This window comes from Eretmochelys imbricata, chromosome 1, assembly GCF_965152235.1.
Source record: "Eretmochelys imbricata isolate rEreImb1 chromosome 1, rEreImb1.hap1, whole genome shotgun sequence".
In the NCBI taxonomy this organism is placed as follows: Eukaryota; Metazoa; Chordata; order Testudines; family Cheloniidae; genus Eretmochelys; species Eretmochelys imbricata.
The window spans coordinates 118,117,150-118,136,857 of NC_135572.1; the positions used below are offsets into that span (position 1 = coordinate 118,117,150).

The 19,708-nt window shown below is 42.9% G+C and overlaps 1 protein-coding gene across 1 annotated transcript in view; it reads right to left on the reverse strand.

The window, feature by feature from the left end:
• The window catches only part of IL1RL1 (interleukin 1 receptor like 1), a 45,188-nt gene extending 29,009 nt beyond the window's left edge, over positions 1-16,179 (reverse strand). Inside the window, exons 1-6 of the mRNA XM_077807098.1 lie at positions 16,067-16,179; positions 9,817-9,887; positions 5,457-5,655; positions 4,953-5,127; positions 4,695-4,863; positions 126-194 (exon numbers count right to left, since the gene is read on the reverse strand). Coding sequence (XP_077663224.1) covers positions 126-194; positions 4,695-4,863; positions 4,953-5,127; positions 5,457-5,655; positions 9,817-9,880 — 676 coding nt within the window. The 5' untranslated portion in view covers positions 9,881-9,887; positions 16,067-16,179. The remainder of the gene's footprint in view (positions 1-125; positions 195-4,694; positions 4,864-4,952; positions 5,128-5,456; positions 5,656-9,816; positions 9,888-16,066) is intronic.
• Positions 16,180-19,708: the final 3,529 nt, after the last annotated feature.

Consider the following 19,708-nt stretch of genomic DNA (forward strand, 5'->3'; position numbering starts at 1 on the left):
CACTATGGAAGTCTAGTAACCTCAAGGTGAAGAATTCTATCAATAATATTGTTATCAATCCCAAGTTAGGCAACCCACAGCAGAACGTCATTTAAAAATTATTAAGATAAGAAGTTGATACATACCACACTCCACTTTTATTACAGCATTGTCTGTTGGATATTGAATTCGGGGAGGTATAGGTGAAGGGTATACTGAAATTAAGGTAAAAGGAAAGCAAGCGTTAGACAGCCTTACCACATTATCATTCTAGTTTGCCATGCTAACCTTTTAGCACTGCAGAAGCAGAAATGCAAGCTAACACCAGAACACCAGTGGTCCATATATTTACTAGAATTATCTGATTTTACTCCCAAGACAACATCCTTTGGAAAATCTGCATATTTGTATGAAATGCAAAGGTTGTTTATTAATTTGTGTTGCATTTTTACATCAATACTCATAAACAAGGGGAAAGAAGAAAGAATATTTTTCTAAAGCATGTTGCTTTAGCTAGTTGGTGGAGAAGAAAAATTAGTTATGCGCTATCATGTTTTCTCACCTGTTTACATCGCTCTTTAGTAACATTTAAATCTTTTTTAAAGACAGGATGGGGAATTCCCTCAGGCAGTTGAGCAAGGGACCATTGCCCATCACTTCAGCTTGGTAGATTCCTTTTCCTTGACCTTTTAGCAGTGATGGCACTTGTCCTTTGGGGTAGTTGGCAATACAGTAATAATGCTACTGACATATTTATAGGTCCACATTTTCCAGTGTGCGGGCACAACCTGTGCACAGCTGCATACCCCTGACTCCAGCTTTCACAGAGTTTAAGGCCAAAGATCATCTAGCCCAGAGGTGACCAACCTGAGCCTGAGAAGGAGCCAGAATTTACCAATGTACATTGCCAAAGAGCCACAGTAATAGGTCAGCAGCCCCACCACCCTATCAGCTTCCCCTACCTTCCCACTCTCAGAGCCTCCTGCCCACTGGCAGTCCTGCCAATCAATGCCTCCCCCTCCCCCCCCCACACCTCCCAATCAGCTGTTTTGTGGTGTGCAGAAGGCTTTGGGAGGGAGGGAGAGAGGGCGGGAAGGGGTGCAGTGGGGGCAGGGCCTGTGGCAGAGTCAGGGGTTGAGCAGTGAGCACCCCCCGGCACATTGGCAAGTTGGCACCTGTAGCTCCAGCCCCGGAGTCGGTGCCTGTACAAGGAGCCGCATGTTAACTTCTGAAGAGCTGCATGTGGCTCCGGAGCTACAGGTTGGCCATGCCGATCTAGTCTGACCTCCTGTATATCACAGGCCACCAACGCCACCCAGCCACCCCTACACCAAGCCCAACAACCAGAATTAGATCAGCACACTAAGCCCTCAAGCAGTGGTTTAGCTACAATGATGCATGTGGTGCAGTCGTGCTAGGGCCCTTAAGGTTATGGGGGCCCATTACCTTAGGCACCATTGTAGTTATGCCACAGTCTACACATAGGCAGATTAGGCAGCTGACTACCAGCTGGTGGGGACTCTGAGGAGTAGTAAGCAGCCCCCAGCTGGGTCACTCGAGAAGCATTCCCACCTCCTCCCCATGGGCTCCCCATCCCCAGAGTGGGTAAGATTGCAGCTGTGGCCATGGCTCAGATGCTGAGCAGCTTGGAGCTAATCCTGGTGGCACTGCGAGCACTGCTGAAGCTTCACATTGCACCCTGTCCACACCTGCTGCTCAGTGCCCATCCCCCGTAGGGTCTGCTGCCCCGGCAGAGGCCACAGTGGTGGCTACTTCAACAGTGAGGAGCTCAACCGGGAAGGTATGGGAGAGCAGACTGGAGGTTGCTGGGGGCCAGGCAGAGGGTGCAGGCTGGGATGGGAGCGGGGTGTGGAGGTTCCCACTGTGGATGAGCTGAGCAGGCCCAGGAGAAGGGTTTCAGGGGATGGGGCACCCCTGCCTCAGGGGGTGGAGGCTGAGGAGGCTGGGGAAGAGATTTCAGGGGGGAGATGAGGAGCGAGCCCTGATGAGAATTAATTGGTTTTCACTGTTAGAATGTGTGTTTCTCCTAACTAGTCTAAATTCACTGGTGCACTCCAGCTCCTGTGCAACATTTTGACAATGGAAAACCATCATCAACCTGGTTTGATCAGCCAGCTAAACTGGGTTCCTGGAGCAGCCCGAAAGTAGCTGAAGCATACCAGTAAATCTTGCCCCATCTGGGATAGAATCAAACCTTATCTGACTAGTGAGTATATTTTAGAAGTCCATAGAAGATGTTACAGATATTGGTGGAAGATGGTTTTTTATCTAGGTCAGGTAACATTTTTATTGTATGGAAACAGCTTTACCTTAAGGGCCTTACTTAGACAGTAATGGAAAATGAAGTAGGAATCGTGAACTTTGAAAAGTGCTGAAGAGGCAGTTGTTGTTATACTAGGCTTTGGTTTTCTGACTGAATGGCAGCATGGATCCTGGTGTTTGGTTTCTGGGACGCAGAGACCACATTTTCAGGAGTGGTCTGGAAATTGGTGATAACACTTACTTACATTTAATGCACAGCTATGTGATTGGCAAATGCAAAGCAAATGCTTTTCGTGTGCAAATTGCCAAGTGTTTCCTTGGCAAAATTGTGGGTGAAGGATTTGGGGCTTAATTCCCCATTGCATTCCTCCCCTTTGACAGAAGCATAATAACTCCATTCCTTTAGTTCCAGTAGAGATGCACCAGCTTGAATCTGGAGTAACACAATATTGACTAAAAGAAAAGGAGTACTTGTGGCACCTTAGAGACTAACGAATTTATTTGAGCATGAGCTTTCGTGAGCTACAGCTCACTTCACAAGTACTCCTTTTCTTTTTGCGAATACAGACTAACACGGCTGTTACTCTGAAACCTGACAATATTGACTAAAGCTCTTGGGCTTTTTGACTAACTGCATGCCTGCTCTGGGTGTGGTTTGTTAGTTTAAATTTTGGCATATCAAAACTGAGTTATGTGTGGTTTATGTTGATACAATATGTGTATTTATTACTAATGTGGGAAGTCTCAGAATTGTTCTTGCACAGAACTTCCATTAGCCTCTATTTACTGGTAAAATGTTAGGTTTAAAATATAGGTGCTGTATCTTACGGTGACATCACACACAAGAACTACCAACATGACATCATCTCTGCAGGGCTCCTGCACTATAAAATTTAGCACTGTACTACAAGTAAAAATTTTGTACAAATGTGTAAATAAAGTGTAGATAGCTTGCAAAAATGTGTAGACATAGTCTGCATATTGTGTTTGTGTGTTTATGGATAAGTTGGATACGTTTTGATTTTCCAAGAAGATAAAAGTAAGCAAAATTTTAGATTGCAGAATTAGGAAGGGGTCCCTAATCTATTCTTGCACCGGGACCATCTGGGGCCTTGCTACGCCCAAAAGGATTGTGGGTATGTAGTGAATGTACCTGGAATGGTCCCTCAGAATAGGTGCTAACTACTTATGCTAAACAATCTGTTCCACCTTGCATTTTGCTGAAGCTGGGAGTACCTTTCCCAGACCTGAAGAAGAGCTCTGTGTGGCTCAAAAGCTGGTCTCTCTCACCAACAGAAGTTGGACCAATAAAATATTTTACCTTACCTACCTCGACTGTCTAAGTGATTGTGTGTCATAATCAGAAAACACGAGGGACTGAGGTGCACCAGTGCAGTTGCAGGGAGTTAGTTAAGTGAGATATGCCCGATGATCATTGCAAATGAACCAGGCCTGGTGCTGGAGAAACAATCTGTCCATTTGTGCTGCCATGCTGACCTGGGGGAAAATTCTTTTCAGACCCTACATATAACAATCAGTTAGACCTTGAGCATGTGAGCAAGACCCACCAGCCAAGCACCTGAGAGAGGAGAGAATGCTTGGTACCATCTCAGAGCACCTGTCCTCCCTCTCCAGTGTCCCACCCTCAGCTGTGGCCGTCTCTTATGCTTCAGAGGAAGAAGGGAAAAAAAATCACACCACATTCCAATGAGGATCAAAACCAAAATAAATTCAAAACCTCAAATGTGGCTGCAAAATGGAATTGTTGTCCAGTCAGCTCTGTCCTTGACCATGGTCACAACACTGGGCCCCCTTGGTAAGACAGCAATCAAAAGTGTACCCCAAATTCCACTCCTGTCTCATGAGAGGCCCATACACTTTCAAAATAATGAAGTCTCATGCATCTACTAAATTCAAAACACATCAACAAAACTCAAAACGTTTCCCTCTGTTCATATTCATCACCTCAATCTTGTCTGAGTTGTCTGTCATATACTCACCAAACAGCAAAGGGGACAGAATGGAACCTTGTGGCACTCCACTGAGGGAACCAAGGAAGCAAGTTCTTGCCTCCAGAAACGAGCACAGCCAGAATAGCCCCAAGAACAGCAACTTTATCATCACATCCAACAGCCAATGTTGTCAGAGGCTGCTGCTGGGAGATTTAATGTGGTCAGAAAGCACAGTTCAGGGCCAAGGCAGTGTTGGAAGGCAAAGAGATTATTATGAGATGGAGCCCAACCTGGCTCTGTATCTCAACCTTCTCCACCCACAAAAATCCGTTGTAAGCAGCTGGTCACACGCTTCATCATCAAGAAGCAACAAACTAGTGGAGAACTTTTTTCTCTTTAATGATACACACAAAATTCACTTTGTTGTAGCAAGGCAGGTAGTGATCCTTATCTTATTAAGCAGCAATATGACCATCTTACCTTTAATTATAAAGGGTCTTGTCGCTGATACATTATATACATTTGCATTGTGCGTGTAGGTAAAATGGCAAGTATAATATCCTTCGTCAGTTTTTTGGGGATGTTTAATAAAAAGATACTTCTCTCCCATTAAATATTTTTCACGTGGTCCTTGGAGAGCTTTGCAGTCCTGAAAAATAAGACACTTTCATCACATGGCTGTACGTAACTTGGAATAATAATCTGATTTTCATTGATGTTGTTAGTGTTTTTATTTACCTTATACCACTTGACAATAGTAGCATTCTCATAATTGTCAATCGTAGGGCAAACAATTCTTCCAGAAGTTAACGTTCCGGTATCATTTGGATAACGTATCTGACTTGGGAAACAAATTCCTTGCTTGTGTGGATACACCATCACACTCACAGTGTACTGTTTCTTATAATTATAACTTAAAAAAATAAAAATAAAAACAGATCAGACACAGAGGGCTGTGGAATATTTCTAGGGATTAGCTAGAAATAACCTACAATTTCTACTGAATATTATTTTTGCTTTATACGTATGCACGTGATACTGTATTTCTCTTGCAGTTAAAAGATGTGGGGGAAATGGCCACATAAAAATAGCAATTGGTATATAAAAGTTTCAGGGATTCAAATGGATACCATGAAAATAAGTGAGATTACACAGATTGGGATTATAACTGTCCATCTAACTAAAACAGACATCTGTGCTTATTATAGCCTTAAAACTTGCATTTTTCAGTGTTCTGCTTACTAGCATGTAACACAAGTGTAGTTTCCCGAGTCCTCTTTTGATGTTGGCAGAAACCAAAGAAATCGCCCAGAGGAATGTATCCGTCCACCCTCTTCTGCAGGAATGAGCTGGTTAGTTTGTGTGTGATACCATCTGACGGTCCTATTTTGACAGTCTTGGGGACATTTTACAACCAAAGCTTCGTCTTCCATTGCATGAACTGGAAAAGAAGAAAATAAAAAGTTCCCAATCCTGGCTGGAGAAAAAATACATGGCAAAACTATGGGTAAAATCCTAGCCCCATTAAAGTCAATAGGAGTTTAGACACTGACTTCAAAGGGGCCAGAATTTCACCCTGTGAGTATCCGATATTTTACACATTTTTAATCGGAAAATGCAATAAAATTTCAGAAGGAGTCGTGCTGTTGTATGATCATTAATGCATCATATCTTGAGACACTCTTCATGGAACAGTATGCTGAGGTATAATTTAGACCGGGTCTACATGCAAAACTGTACCTGTTTAACTAATTTTAAACCGAGTTAGTTAAACTGGTGCAACTTGGAGAGGGAGCCACTCCTATATCAGTTTATACCTGGCTTATGTTAGTTGCACCAGGTGGAAACTAAGCTGTTATAAACCAGGTTTAAGGTGATATAAGAGTAACCACACAGGGGGTTGCATCGGTTTAACTAAATCAGTTTTAAGTTGAATTAATGCAGTTTTCAGGTGTGGACTAGCTTTTAGTACATAAGTGCAAATCCAAAGTGACATACTCTTCTCATTAACATATGAGTATACAACATACCCATTGTTACAAATGCTTCACTTCAAGTTCAGATTGCATTTGCTAGTGCAACATGTTTCCTGTGAGCTAGAAAAAGGAATTTAGGCTGGATTTGGTATGAAACTAAATTACCAGAGCACATTATAGTGGACAATAGGATTGCTTTATGGTCTTAGTTAATTGATTAGCAGCTCCATAAAGTAACAAACATATAAGGACACTGATTCTTACTCTCATAGTTAAACTATGGAACACTGGCAACAGCAGACTTTCTGGAGTCAGCACAGGGGTTAATTTAGTCCTATTCAATTTTTAATTCCTTCTAAATTTTTCTTTTCATGAATGATGTCATAAGTCATTTATAGAACTAATAAGCACTACGTGAGACAGAGGGAAGTCCAGAATTATACCAGAATCAAATAGTCAAAAGTAAGGTCAGGAATTGTTCATCGGAAAATTCAGTGAAATTGAAAATTTTTGTGGCAATATATTGGTTTTCAGGTTAAAATCCCTGCTCTGCCTGATTCAGAGCAGGGACTTAAACCTGTGGGGCAATCAGTTGGTTTGCGGTGTTCAGCAGGGGAGGGAGGGGAGAGGAGCAAGGACACGGTGTAAAGGGGAAGGAGGTGGGAGGGAGAAGAGGTGGGTTAAGGGTGGGGGTTTGGGGGGAAGGGGTAGAATGGGGGGGGCGAGGGTTGAGCCCCCGCCCCTGGTGCTTGCACAGTAGGGGAAGCTGCCGTTGCTGCTGCGCACCGTGCTTCTCCTAGCCTACGGCACCTTCAGCCTCCTTGCCTGCCTCATTGTCTGCAGTGCCAGTGGGCTGTGCCTGTGTGGGGTAAGGCGGGGGCACCTCCCATTGCTTCATACTCAGCAATGATGATTGTAGTATTAAATTGTTTCTTTAAAATTGTTTAAAACTTATACCTGTATTAAATTGCTTGTTTAAAATTGTTTAAAATGTATATACTGCCTTTTGTCTGGCAAAAAAAAAATTTCCCTGGAACCTAACCCCCCTCCCCCATTTACATTAATTCTTATGAGGAAATTGGATTCGCTTAACATCTTTTCACTTAAAGTCGCATTTTTCAGGAACATAACTACAACGTTAAGTGAGGAGTTACTGTATTGTCATCTAGGTGCCTGTAAATACCACATAGGCAGGAGGTTCTAAAGGGAAACCTTTATACAGGGACCAGTAGAAGAAGGAAGATTGTATACACACCCCATCAGGGATACATGCCAAAAATGCAGAATGTTCTGGAAGTTCCAGGAAAGTAGGAGAATAAGAAAAAGAAACCAGAAGGACAGGAGAGGGGATACCAGAATCTGGTGGAGAGGTGACAAGAGGGGAAAATAGTGGGAGTGATTAGAGGAGAAATTGGGGAAGCAGGATAAAATGAGAAGTTAAGGAAAACAAATGGAGAAATTGAGACAGGAAATTGGGGAAAGACACTGCACCCAATTTTCAAACTAGAGTGGCGACTTCAATATTTGAATGCTCAGACTGGGCATAAAATCGTCATGAATAAATGTAGGATGGAAATTAGAGGGAGGAGGAGGAGAGATATTCTAGAAGAGTCTCCCGACAGTAGTACTGGGGGAAAACAACCTAACTAGATTTAGGATGAAGCTTGATGCATTTATGAATGGGATTATATGACAGAGTTGTCTGAGATATCAGAAGACTGGAGACCACCATGACCCAGGAGATCTCTTCCAGTCCTGTCACAGTTTAGGTACATAGATACTGAAAATTGATTATTTAGTTGGCTGTGCACCAGTGTGAGCACCCAAATGCTGAAACAGCTGCTCTGAGATAGACACTCGGGTCTCAAAATTACATACACATTGGGGAAAAGAGAGATGAGAGAGAATTAGTGGGAGTGGGGGTTACACAACCTGATGGAGGAGAGGGAAAACAAGAGAGGAGTCAAGAAAGAGAAGAGGTAGCCGGATGGAACTATGGAGAAAATCCCTCTGGCAGAAAAGACACTTACTGTCAGGCTAGAAATACTGCCTTCCCAAAAGCTACTTAAGGGAAGTGGTAAGTGTCAGGAGTATCAGGATGTGACAGCATTGCCTGGCCTAAGGAGGAACGCATTTAAAATGGAAGCATTTAAAAAGACAAAGGAGGAGGAGAAAGGTTATAAATAGGTTTGGAAGGATTAGCTTTTTATTGGTAAGTATCAGTGAATGTTGATCTCACCATATACACACAAACCAGCAAAAACTACTTCCATCAATAACAATTGAAATTTACAAAGTACGAAAAATGCTGCTTGAGAGTTTGATTTAAAGATGTTTACTTTGTATACATTCAGATGTGATGTTGAAAATTTGTATTTTAATGGTTAGAAGCTTTAACTTTTTGAAGCTTAACATCTGCTGTCATTAAACAATTATGTGACCCCCACATAATTTCTCACAAATGTTAAAATTTAAATTGATAAAGATTGAAAAAATGCTTAAAAATAAACACTGAAATATCTGTCAAAAAAAAAATTTAAATCAAATTCTGCCAAGCCTAGTTATAAAGGAACTAGGGACTTGATCTAAACCCATTGAAGTCAAGGCAGCTTATCTTGGTGCAACTTTAAGCAGAATTTAGCTTTTAAATAAATTGAATTCATTTGTAAATTGGGATTGATATGTAAACCTACACATATGGAAACCTATAATCGGAAATGTGTTTTATATAGCTGCTTTCATATTCACACTGTCCGAATCAACATGCAATTCAGTGAGTTAGATAGGAGAGATATGTAAGGTCTAAATAATATTACACTGGTAGATGGTGGCTGTAGAGACAATCCAGGAGCCCTTACTTGCGTGGTCACATTGAAGCAGAAGGGACTACTAACATAAATAAGGGTGGCGGGCCCGGCCTACGAAAGCGTGGCAGTCATGTTTGCATTTAGCCAACATCTCACACAGCAATGTGCATTAAAAATCACCTTTAATGAGAGAAGAAATGTTAGCTAGGCCTCCAGTATAGCAAAGCACTTAAACATATGCTTGACTTCAGTGAAACGTAACCATGTGCTTAGGTGATTTTGTTGAATGGGGGCCTAGAATACCAGTTATCCTTTCATAAAGCACCATTACCTTCCACCTGCATAGCTACCAGAAGCAGACAAAGGAAGCTTAGGCCTTGTCTACACTGCCATTTTACAGCACTGCAACTTTCTCGCTCAGGGGCGTGAAAAAACACCCCCCTGAGCGCTGCAAGTTTTAGCACTGTAAAGTGGCAGTGTAGACAGCGGCACTCCCAGTGCTGGGAGCTACTCTTCTTATGGGGGTGGGTTTTTTGTAGCGCTGGAAGAGCTCTCTCAGAGCGCTGGTGTCGCGGCTACACAGCCATGTTAAAGCAGCACTTTAATGTTGCTAGTGAAGACCCTTAGTTTAATATCGCAGAGGCGGGCAGTGGTTGATGTATTTTAATAACCTGAGGTAATACTATCTGGGACTAATTTTAAACTGTGGTTGGTGGCTTGAACTAAGCCAGCTACTTTTAAGTAAAGTGTCCATTATTTGGGGACTTTCAAGCTATTTCTGTAGAAGAGACAGTCACATATTTGTAACATGAGACTTACATGATTCTGATGTCATGGAAACTGAGAGGAAAGTAGATAGCAGGATCAAGTGCAGAAGGCCCATCACGGTTCTAAATCAAGAAATAAAAAGAAAGAGTGGGATTTTGCAGAGTGCTCTCTTACTGCATCCACAGTACTATCGCTGCAGTACAGATAAAGATGCACATCGATTAAGAGATAACAGTACAGTGGGATGATAAACTGAGTCATACGGGCTGCTGACTGTATAGTATGCTAGTTCTGCAGCATGATTTATAGCATTTGCCTCATAAACTAATACGAGAGTTAGATTATGTTGACGCTGCCATTACAGTGTTAGTTGCTCACAGCAGTGTTCCTAGCCTCTGTTTGCCAGAAGCTGGGAGTGGATGATGGGGGATGGATCACTCAGTGATTGCTTGTTCTGTTCATTCCCTCTGAAGCACCTGGCATTGGCCACAGTCAGAAGACAGGATACTGGGCTAGATGGACCTTTGGTCTGACCCAGGATGGCCGTTCTTATGTTTATGAAAAAATTATTCATTTTTGCTGATTTTTCCCGAGCTTGGTCTTTGCTAAAAGGTGAATTTGTTCCAAAAGTTTGAGCAAAAGCTGTTGAACAATTCTTGGCTTATGCAAGCATGAAAAATATCTCTATATTCTAATGAAGGCCAAGATTGCACTCAACCCCATGCACAAATGCATAATAGCAGGTAAGGCATAAGAAGCCTCCAAATCTTGTGTTCCTCATGCAGGGTGGTGTCAGCCTCAACCCTTGCAATCACCTAAGCACAAGAACCGTGCAGGATTCGTGCCATTAATGACATTAAGGAAGCCAAAGAGGAGGAGAAGACATGGCCCAAACAGATGTGCAAGGAAGGGAGTGCACACTGCACCCTCTTAATGGGTGTAGCAGCAGACATACTCCCATTACATACAGTACCAGAAAGTTCCGGAGACTTCCCAATGCCTGCTAGAATTCACACCGAGCAGCATGGCTCAGCACTTCCCCAGCAAAATACTTTATTAGGGAAAAAATGGTGTAATTGGTATTCGTTTGTGGAGATTTGCAAATATAGCCTTTCCCTAGCTCAATCCACACACGGAGGGCATGGATCAGCATTTATGTCGCACTCCCCATCAGTGCCTGGCCCAGTGCAGGGAAGCTGATGATCCAACCAGTGGACCAAATTCAGTGATGAATCCTGGTCACATGCTACCTGAGCCACATTGCACATACACTAGGAAGAATAATCCAGACAACATCTCAGAAGACAGAATAAGTACAATCCAGCTAAACTAAGCAGCCGTAACAGTTTACCGTATTCAGCATTTCTGTTTTGTAAGAAAATTTGACATTTCATTGGAGATTTTTGAAATTTCCTACAAAACGGATATGCCAAAAAAACCCTCTGTTTTGGAAAATTTAAAAACTTCATTTCAAAATAAAATTTTGCTTTCAACATTTACCTTGTATTTTATTTTTATTTTACCATTTTTTGTGACATATCCAGTAATAGTACTGCATAATATGACATGTCACAACAATTTATGACAAGTTATGTCATAATATAATTGGGAAACCACATCTTGCATCTGTTGCAGATCAGTTTTCAAGAGAACCCTAATTCGGAGTGAATTACAACAACTGAGCTTGGAGATAAAGAAAGCATGAACGATATTGGAAAAGAGGTAAGTAACATACTGCACGTGTTAAGTACACTGTCTTTACTACCATGCGGCGAACTGAGGCGGCCGCCTCAGGTGCCAGACTGTTGGGGGGTGCCACTAGGACCCAGAGTGTAGAAAATTATGTCTGCTGCTGGTGCATATGTATTCTCTCTGCTCTAGATGCACAGAGATGGTGGAGTGCTGTGCTGGAGGAAGGAGGGCACAAAAGACAGAACAGGCAGGCAGGAGAAAAGGTGAGAGGGAATAACAGAAAGCAGCAGGAGCTGCAGGGAGAGAGAGAGAGGAGGAGGAGCCTCTTATGTACCTCTCTAGCACCCCCAGGAGCCTGGACTGATTTACACCAGCTTCTCAGGGAGCTTTCTGTTTCCTGCTGCTTCCCTGAACCCACTTGAGGAGTCAACTGAAGTAGTAGGAGCCAGTTAGGCCCTTAAGACGCTGATATCATCCCTCACTCAGGCCCTGCTACCAGCCTGCTTATTTGTCCCCTTCAATTGAGTGTTGAGCAGGGCCGGCTCCAGCGTTTTTGCCACCCCAAGTGGGGAAAAAAAAACAAAACCACCTTGCCACTGAACACGGAGGCGGAGCAATGGTGTGGCCGTCGAATTGCCGCTGAGCGCGAAACACGCTGTAACGGAGCAGCAGCCAAATTCCTGCCGCTGCCGAGGGCGGATTGCCGCCCCAGAGCCCAACATCCTGCCACCCCTTTACATTTGCCGCCCCAAGCACCTGCTTGGTTCGCTGGTGTCTGGAGCCGGCCCTGGTGTTGAGAGCCACTATAGCTGGAACAGATCAGCAGTCATGAGTGAAAGAAGAAAAAACTGCTCTGGGGCAGCATTCAGAAAAAGAAAGAAAGCAAAGGAAGCTTTTCTATCTAAGCAGGAAGGAGCTCTCCTGAGATACATAGACACAAATGTTCAGAGTGAGCCTTCCGGCCCCAGTGAGGATGTGAGTGGTGAGGAGATGCCTGATCTTCCAGTTAGTCAGGGTGCAGGTGACCTGGCAGCTACTGCAGCATCCATCTCTCCATCTCAAATGAATGTAACCATGCACATTCCTGAAGAAAAGTGTAGATCAGAGAAGAGTGTGGTGGAGGCGCAAGAAACAGCTGCTCCTGAGTTTAGTTCCTTAAGTCTAGATGATCCAGGACTCTGGACCGACTTGAGCAGTAGCCTGAGGGACTTCCTTGTACTGCATGGGCCACAGCAAGTGAAAAACTTCATGTTCCCCAAAGACAATGAAAATAGACGTTTTCATCCAACACATTACTGGTGTGAAATCCCCAATGGTGACAAAGTGGAGAGGCCATGGCTTATGTACTCAAAAACCCAGAATGCTGCATACTGTTTTTGTTGCAAACTCTTCCAGTCTAATGTTCCAGCCACATTGGGTTCTACAGGAACAAAAGGACTGGAAAAATCTGGCTAGAAATCTGGCATGCCATGAGAAGGCAGCAAATCACCAGAGAGCGTTCCAGAGCTGGAAAGAGCTTGAGATGAGACTAAGGTTAAAGGCCACCACAGATGATCAGCAATCTGCTTTCTAATAACTGCACATATTACCTGGATTAAGAAATTGTCCAAACTCAAACTCTCTTTCCAATTTCGGAGAGAGAGAGAGAGTATGTGTGGGAGAGAGAGAGTGACAAGAGGGTGATATGTGTGTGACAAGAGGGTGATATGTGTGTGACAAGAGGGTGATATGTGTGTGTGTGCGTGCACGGGCAGGCAAGCAACAAGAGGTTGATATGCCATAGGTAGAAGGTAGGGTTTGAAGCTTAATGGAAATTCATGAGCACTCACAACTCTCAATTTTTGAGAGGTAGCATAGGCCATTTACTAAAAAAATTCTAAGCTTTCTTTTATATAAATTAAGGAATATTTGCCTTGCAAAAATTCTGTCTCTGGACACATAATGCTGTAACAGAAAAGGGTTAACTAGGACTTGGTCTACACTGCGAAGCTTTGCTGCCATAACTATGTTGGGTAGGAGTGTGAAAAAAAATCACTCACCCCAGCCAATACAGCTATACCAGCAAAACTCCTGGTGGAGATGCAGTTATACTGATAGAATAGTGCTTTGTAAGCATAGCTAATATCATCTGAGCAGGTGGTGAAGCTCTGACAGCAAAAGATCTTCTTTTGCCAGCATTTACTGCATCTACACTAGTGTCCTTTGCTGACATTACTATCCTGGCAAAGACTCTGTAGTGCAGACAAGTCCATAGGCTTGCTGCACTTCCTTGTTCACATTAAGAGTTTAACTTCAACGCCCACTTCACACTAGTGGAACACGACTTGAATGCCAACATTATCCAAACAAAAGATAACCAAGCCAGAGTCAACAGGACTGAGAGGGGAGCGAAGGCACAACTCGCAGATGCCCTAATTTGTGCACTGGCCAGGACTTGGAACTGGCATATCACCAGCGTCAGGGGTCACATGGAACCAGATGTGACAACTAGATTGCAAAGGAGGCCCCTTGTTCCAAGGGTATTTCCTGGAGAGGCTTTTGGGTTTGTGATCACTTTGCACCAGCAGAGTGGGTGCAAAATAGTCGCATTGCACAGGTAAATTCTCCCCAAATAATTTTAGCCACTGTGTTGCTTCTTCACTGCACCGTAACACTACATTCATAAAACTCCTTGTATGTGCCTTGGCATCAGTTTTCAGCAGGATCTTGATTCATGTACAGCACATGTTGAGCTATAATTAGAGAAGTATGTTTTTCAAACACACTTTTTTCAGGAATTCAAAAAAATAAAACTTGATTCTGCTTCCATTTTCCATTGAAGTCAATGGCAAATCTACAAATGACCTCAACAAAAGCTGGATCAGAGATTAGCACTGTTTAGACACACTGATGGACCTGGCAATATGGACCTGGTTCTCCAATACCTTATACCTTGTGCTATCATTTACAATCATGTAAAGTGTGAGAACAAAGCAGATGTAAAATGCTACCATTTTCATTTAGTAACATGTTACATCCACTGGGCACAAGTGTTTGCACAAAATACAAGGTGCGAGGAGAAAGGCCCATGGTTCCAGAATGGCAAGAATGGGCAAATGACTCCTGTATCTTGGCTGAGGGACAGGGGCAGCCTGACTTTGGACCCTCAAACATTTGTGGAATCTCTTAAAATAGTGTGATGTAGGATTCAGGCTATGTGACAGTATTGTATATTTACAGCGGAATATGATCCCCCACCCCCAACTTTTGCAGATATATTTGGAACGTACAATATGTTTAAAGTAAAAACTACCTAACAGTTTCCTGGAAAACCACTTACTCAGTAGATTTATTTCCATAATATCCTGCCAAAAATGTCAATTTTCTAGATAAAATAGCTTTTCCTGTAATTCTCCAACAGCTTTACTGCAACTTTCCTTCGACCCTGATAATAAGTTCCGTAGTCTGAGGGAAGAGATATACCTTTATGGGCTCAGTTCTCCAAACCTTTACCCATGTGAAGGAGACTTTGTATATCCAATGTCTGAACACACAGGAATGCCTTCCAATGTCGCATATTTCTCTGAATAGACATGTCAGACCCTGTAAGGTGCCAAGTGGCAGCAGCTGTCTTTGATTTCACAGGCAGTGAGAGTGCTCAGGGTCTAGTTATTATATTATAAAGAATAGTTGTCTACCAAAGTAATTTTCCTCCCCCAAATACAGCTGTGTTAAGAAACACAATTATCAGCTGTTTTCCAAACTTGCATATTGGCAATACATAACTGATATTATTTATAATATTGTTTACAAATATGACTAAACATAACATGCATACACTTCACACTAGCAAAAACTGACAATTAATACTATAGTAATTTACTCATTCACAATGTTTTATGACTTTGATATAAAATGCCAGCTGATACCCATAATGTGAAGAAATCTTAGAAGCCTTCATAATGAGCACCCATTCATCTTTCAGATGTTATTTTCTCACCTTTAGCAATACACAATGCTTTCACTCTGACAGCAAATGATGCTTTAAAATAATGAGCATAGCATTGGACTTAGTGCCAGGAATAGCTCTCAAGGGAATCAGTACCTTCCACATTAGTCAAAACTGTAACTGTATAGTTCAGCAAGCCCAACATTAAAATATAACAGTTTTTAATTATTGTGCTGTACATATTGCTGTACATAGTGTAGTAATGCAGTGTTTTGAAACAGGCAGGTATATCAACATGGAAAATACAGTGCTGCAAAAACCATTTGCACACAAGAAGCATCTTTCATATCTTTGAATTGTAAACAAATGTTCAGCTCAGGAAACTGAAGGAAAAATGTTAGTTTCAAACTGAACCTCCTTTCAAGGGAGGTCATTCATTTTAGTTCCAAGGTTACCTGTATTCTACACAAACTTGGAGTCCCTCACTTTTCTTTTACTCAACATTGTTTACATCACAAATAAAGAATCTTGTAAATGAGATTATACAATTATTCATGCTAAAGGAATGGATCCCACAGAATGTTCAGTTTCCTACATGAATTATTTTTTGTGTGCTCTTTATTTTGACTCTCCATCACACACTGAATTACATTTAAATTATAATATAGAAATTGAACTTACCAGTTGGACAATTCAGAATGGAGAGAATCAACTGAGTCTGTGTGTCTTGTCCTCCACTTTGATTCCTCTATTACAGCACATGCCAGAGATTAGTGGAATCTTTATAAACTTGCTTCTGCAATTCATGCCTGTAGGAACAAGATATGTAACCTCATTTCAAGGCACCTCCCACTGCATAGGGTTTATCACGTAGTAGACACAGAAATTGTTTTGGTAACCAGTGCCTATCAGATGTGGTCTTTGCTAACTAGAAATAAATATACTTCTTAAACAACACTGCATTCATTATTAATCACTATGTGCAACACTTAAATCAACTTTTTAGAGCCTTTGGATTATAATGTAATAAGCCTGCTGGCTAATTCCAGTGCACCCTTCCCCACACACATCTGGCAGAAAAGGACAGAGCTGCACTTGGTCAATAAAAGGCATTGTATGATTCACTTTCATTAACAACCAAAAATAAGTGACAGATAAAGAACACTAGGGACCAAAAACATGAACTGAAAGAGGGTAGAGAGAGCACAGAAGAGGAACTTGAGAAAGACTGGCCAGGCAGCAAGGCCAAAGAAATGACCAGAGGAAGAGCTGGAGTAGCAGGGGCAGCTTTTTAGTGAGGGAAGCAGCCATGAGGTAGCCCCTTTAAAGGACTTCTTCGGGAATTATGCTGTACTGTTTCTCACTACCAAACAAACAATCCAACAATACAGGACGCGTATACACCAGAAAGCTTTGACATTGCAACCACTGCTGCAAAGCCCCAGTGTGGAAGTAACACACCATATGTACACTGCCATCATTACACCTGTTACCACCACTGCTGGCATTGTTACTCTTGCTCTGGACAAGGCTAACCATTGCACTGTCCACCATGGCACTCTGCATCATTGCACGGCTACTACAGGCAGTTAAGTGCTGGTGTAACAACTACAACTGAACAATTAGTCCTCCTAATCCAATCCCACAATGCTTCAGCCAACCCTTCAGTGACGGCTTTATAAGCTCAGATCACTGGCTCTGTCACTTGTCAAACCACTCACTGACTGACTACAGGCAGCCCCAAGAGCAGCCAAAACAGTGATCTGCTGGCCTCATCTCTGCCTGCCTTCCTCCCATCAGGAAACTGTTCCATGCAGGCCTAAGCACAGCCAGCACAGGCCTTGGTTGCTCCTTGCTCTGCCAGGCAGCTTCTGAACTAATTCCATAAAGGCCTGAGAGCATTCCAGGTGGTACATGGCTGGGTTCCGCTCTACCCCTTCTTTTCTCCATAAGCAGCAAGACAATCCAAAATACAGTTTTATTCAAACTTTGCAGAAACATGGAAAAAAAATCTTATGGAGCTTTATGCTGACGTTAGATCTTTCAGCTGCCTTCAGTACCGTTGATCATGAAGTGTTCTTGCGTCACTTAAGCACTGTGAGAAGAGTGAATTGGCCTGTGTGTGGGTGGTTTCATTCCTTTCTTTCTGAACACTCTCAAAGGGTACCCTTGGGCAGTTAGCCCAGAGGGCATGGCGCTCCATAAGTGTCCATCTTGTTTGCTTTCCTGATCAATGTGGGTACATGAGAGAGGCCACTGAGAGAGTTAGTGAGGAAGTACGGCTGTGATGCTTTCTGTGTTCTGTCACTCTCAGCTCTGTATCTCTATTTCATCCCATCCAGGCACTGCTGTTGAATGCTTTACCCAGGGTCTGAGACTCGTGGGAACTAGTGAGTTGAGGCTCAATGCAGATAAAACAAAGGTGATGTAGTAGGCTGGAGGCAGGTGTGTTGTGATAATTGGGCCTACAAATTTGCCCTACTGTAAAACATACATGACAGTTTATAAGATGTCACAAGAACCTATAAAAACAAATGTTGATGGGAAAAAGTATGAAAGGGAGACAGAAAAACTGAATGAGTCCAACCAAAAAGGCCTACTGAGATAACTCAAGGACTGTGTAGAGATCGTGCTTGGTAAACAAGAAAAGCGTGGAACCAGAAATCAGTGACCCAAAATTGGTGAGTGTGAAAGCTGGCCTAATTGATGGGCAAAATAATGAGGGGATGAGCTATTCTGCCCACCATTCCCTGTGTGGGTCCTTAAAGAAACAGACTTTGGGGAGGAACATTGGCTACTAGAGCAAACTTCACCATCATGGCTGCCACCCTGACCATCTCCTGGGACCCTGGACCTTCTTCATCTTAATTGTGAGGGACGTCCTGACTTGACCAGGCCAGAGTGAGGGACGCAGATGACTCCACCACCTCTACTGGCTGAATCCCGAACACCACGTGGGATGTGAGACTGTTTCTCCACACACACACACACACACACACTGCCCCTCCCATGTGTCCTTTTCCTTCCCCACCTTATTTCTTCTCTTTCCTGTCTCTCTCCTTTTTCCCTTCGTCTAATAAGAATCTGGCTTAGCTGGCCAAGACTGCATATTTTTCAACACTGCTGCAAGCCGATGACCAGAAACAGGCAACTAAAAGCAAAGCCCTTAACAGCCTGATGCTGGTACAAATGTACCAGATCTCGCAGAGGCTGATAAGACCATGGGCTGTGCCTGTGTTTCTCCAGCAGTGAGACTGCAACTCAGGGCAGGTCTACACTACAGCTGGGATCGACGCTCTGAGCTCAATCCACCAGCAGTCGATTGGCAGGTCTAGTAAAGACCCGCCAAATCAACTGCAGATCACTCTCCAGTCAAACCCTGTACTCTACCCCCGATGAGAAGAGTAAGGTAAGTCGATGGGAGAGTTTCTCCTGTCAACCCCCCGCGGCGTAGACCCCGTGGTAACTCAACCTAAGGTACATAAACTCCATCTCCGTTATTCACGTAGCTGGAGTTGCATCGCATAGGTTGACTTACCACAGTAGTGTAGACATAGCCTCAGAGTCAACACCAGAGACAAAAGCTACATTTCTGTCTTTGCTGTTCATTTCGCTCTCCCTTTATGTGTGTCTGTCTCATTTTGTCTTCTAGGAAACAGGATCAGAATTTAACAACAGCAATAAATGCTCCAGCCCTTCTCTACTCACTTATCTTTACCATGCTATCTAAGAGATTGTCAAATGTGGGAGGGGGTGTCCTTCTAAAAACACCCCCCAAAAGGGAAAGGGAACAAGGGATGTTGTTAACATGAAAGCCTTATTTAATACTTTACATTTAAAATGTTTCCTTCTTTTCTGTATCTTTAATAGAAGGTTTAAAAGGACGTTTAATGGTGTGTTTGCCATGGCATTAAGCAGGCTGAAGTCTGTGTATGCCAAATCCCAAAACTTGTATAAAACTGTTTAATGTTGAACAGTGACTAGGTTACATTAACACCTTTGGCCCATATAGTCCATCTTACAGCATATGTGCCTGCCTTTTTCCTAAAAGAGTCCACAGCTGGGGAATATTGTTTGATCACCAGCTGTTAGTAAATGTTCCTACCCCAGCAATGACCAGAAACATTTTTGTCCATCTCCCTCTGGCTAAGAGAGTACAACCATTTCTTTCTACCATCATCCAAGCTTTGTCACCGCAAAGCTAGGCTAATGCAATGCACTCTGCATGGGCCTACACCTGTTGTGATGAATTTGCTAAGCAGGTAACTACTATTCCCCCATCAATGCCTTCTCTGCTGACCTGTGACCCTCCAGAGCAGATGC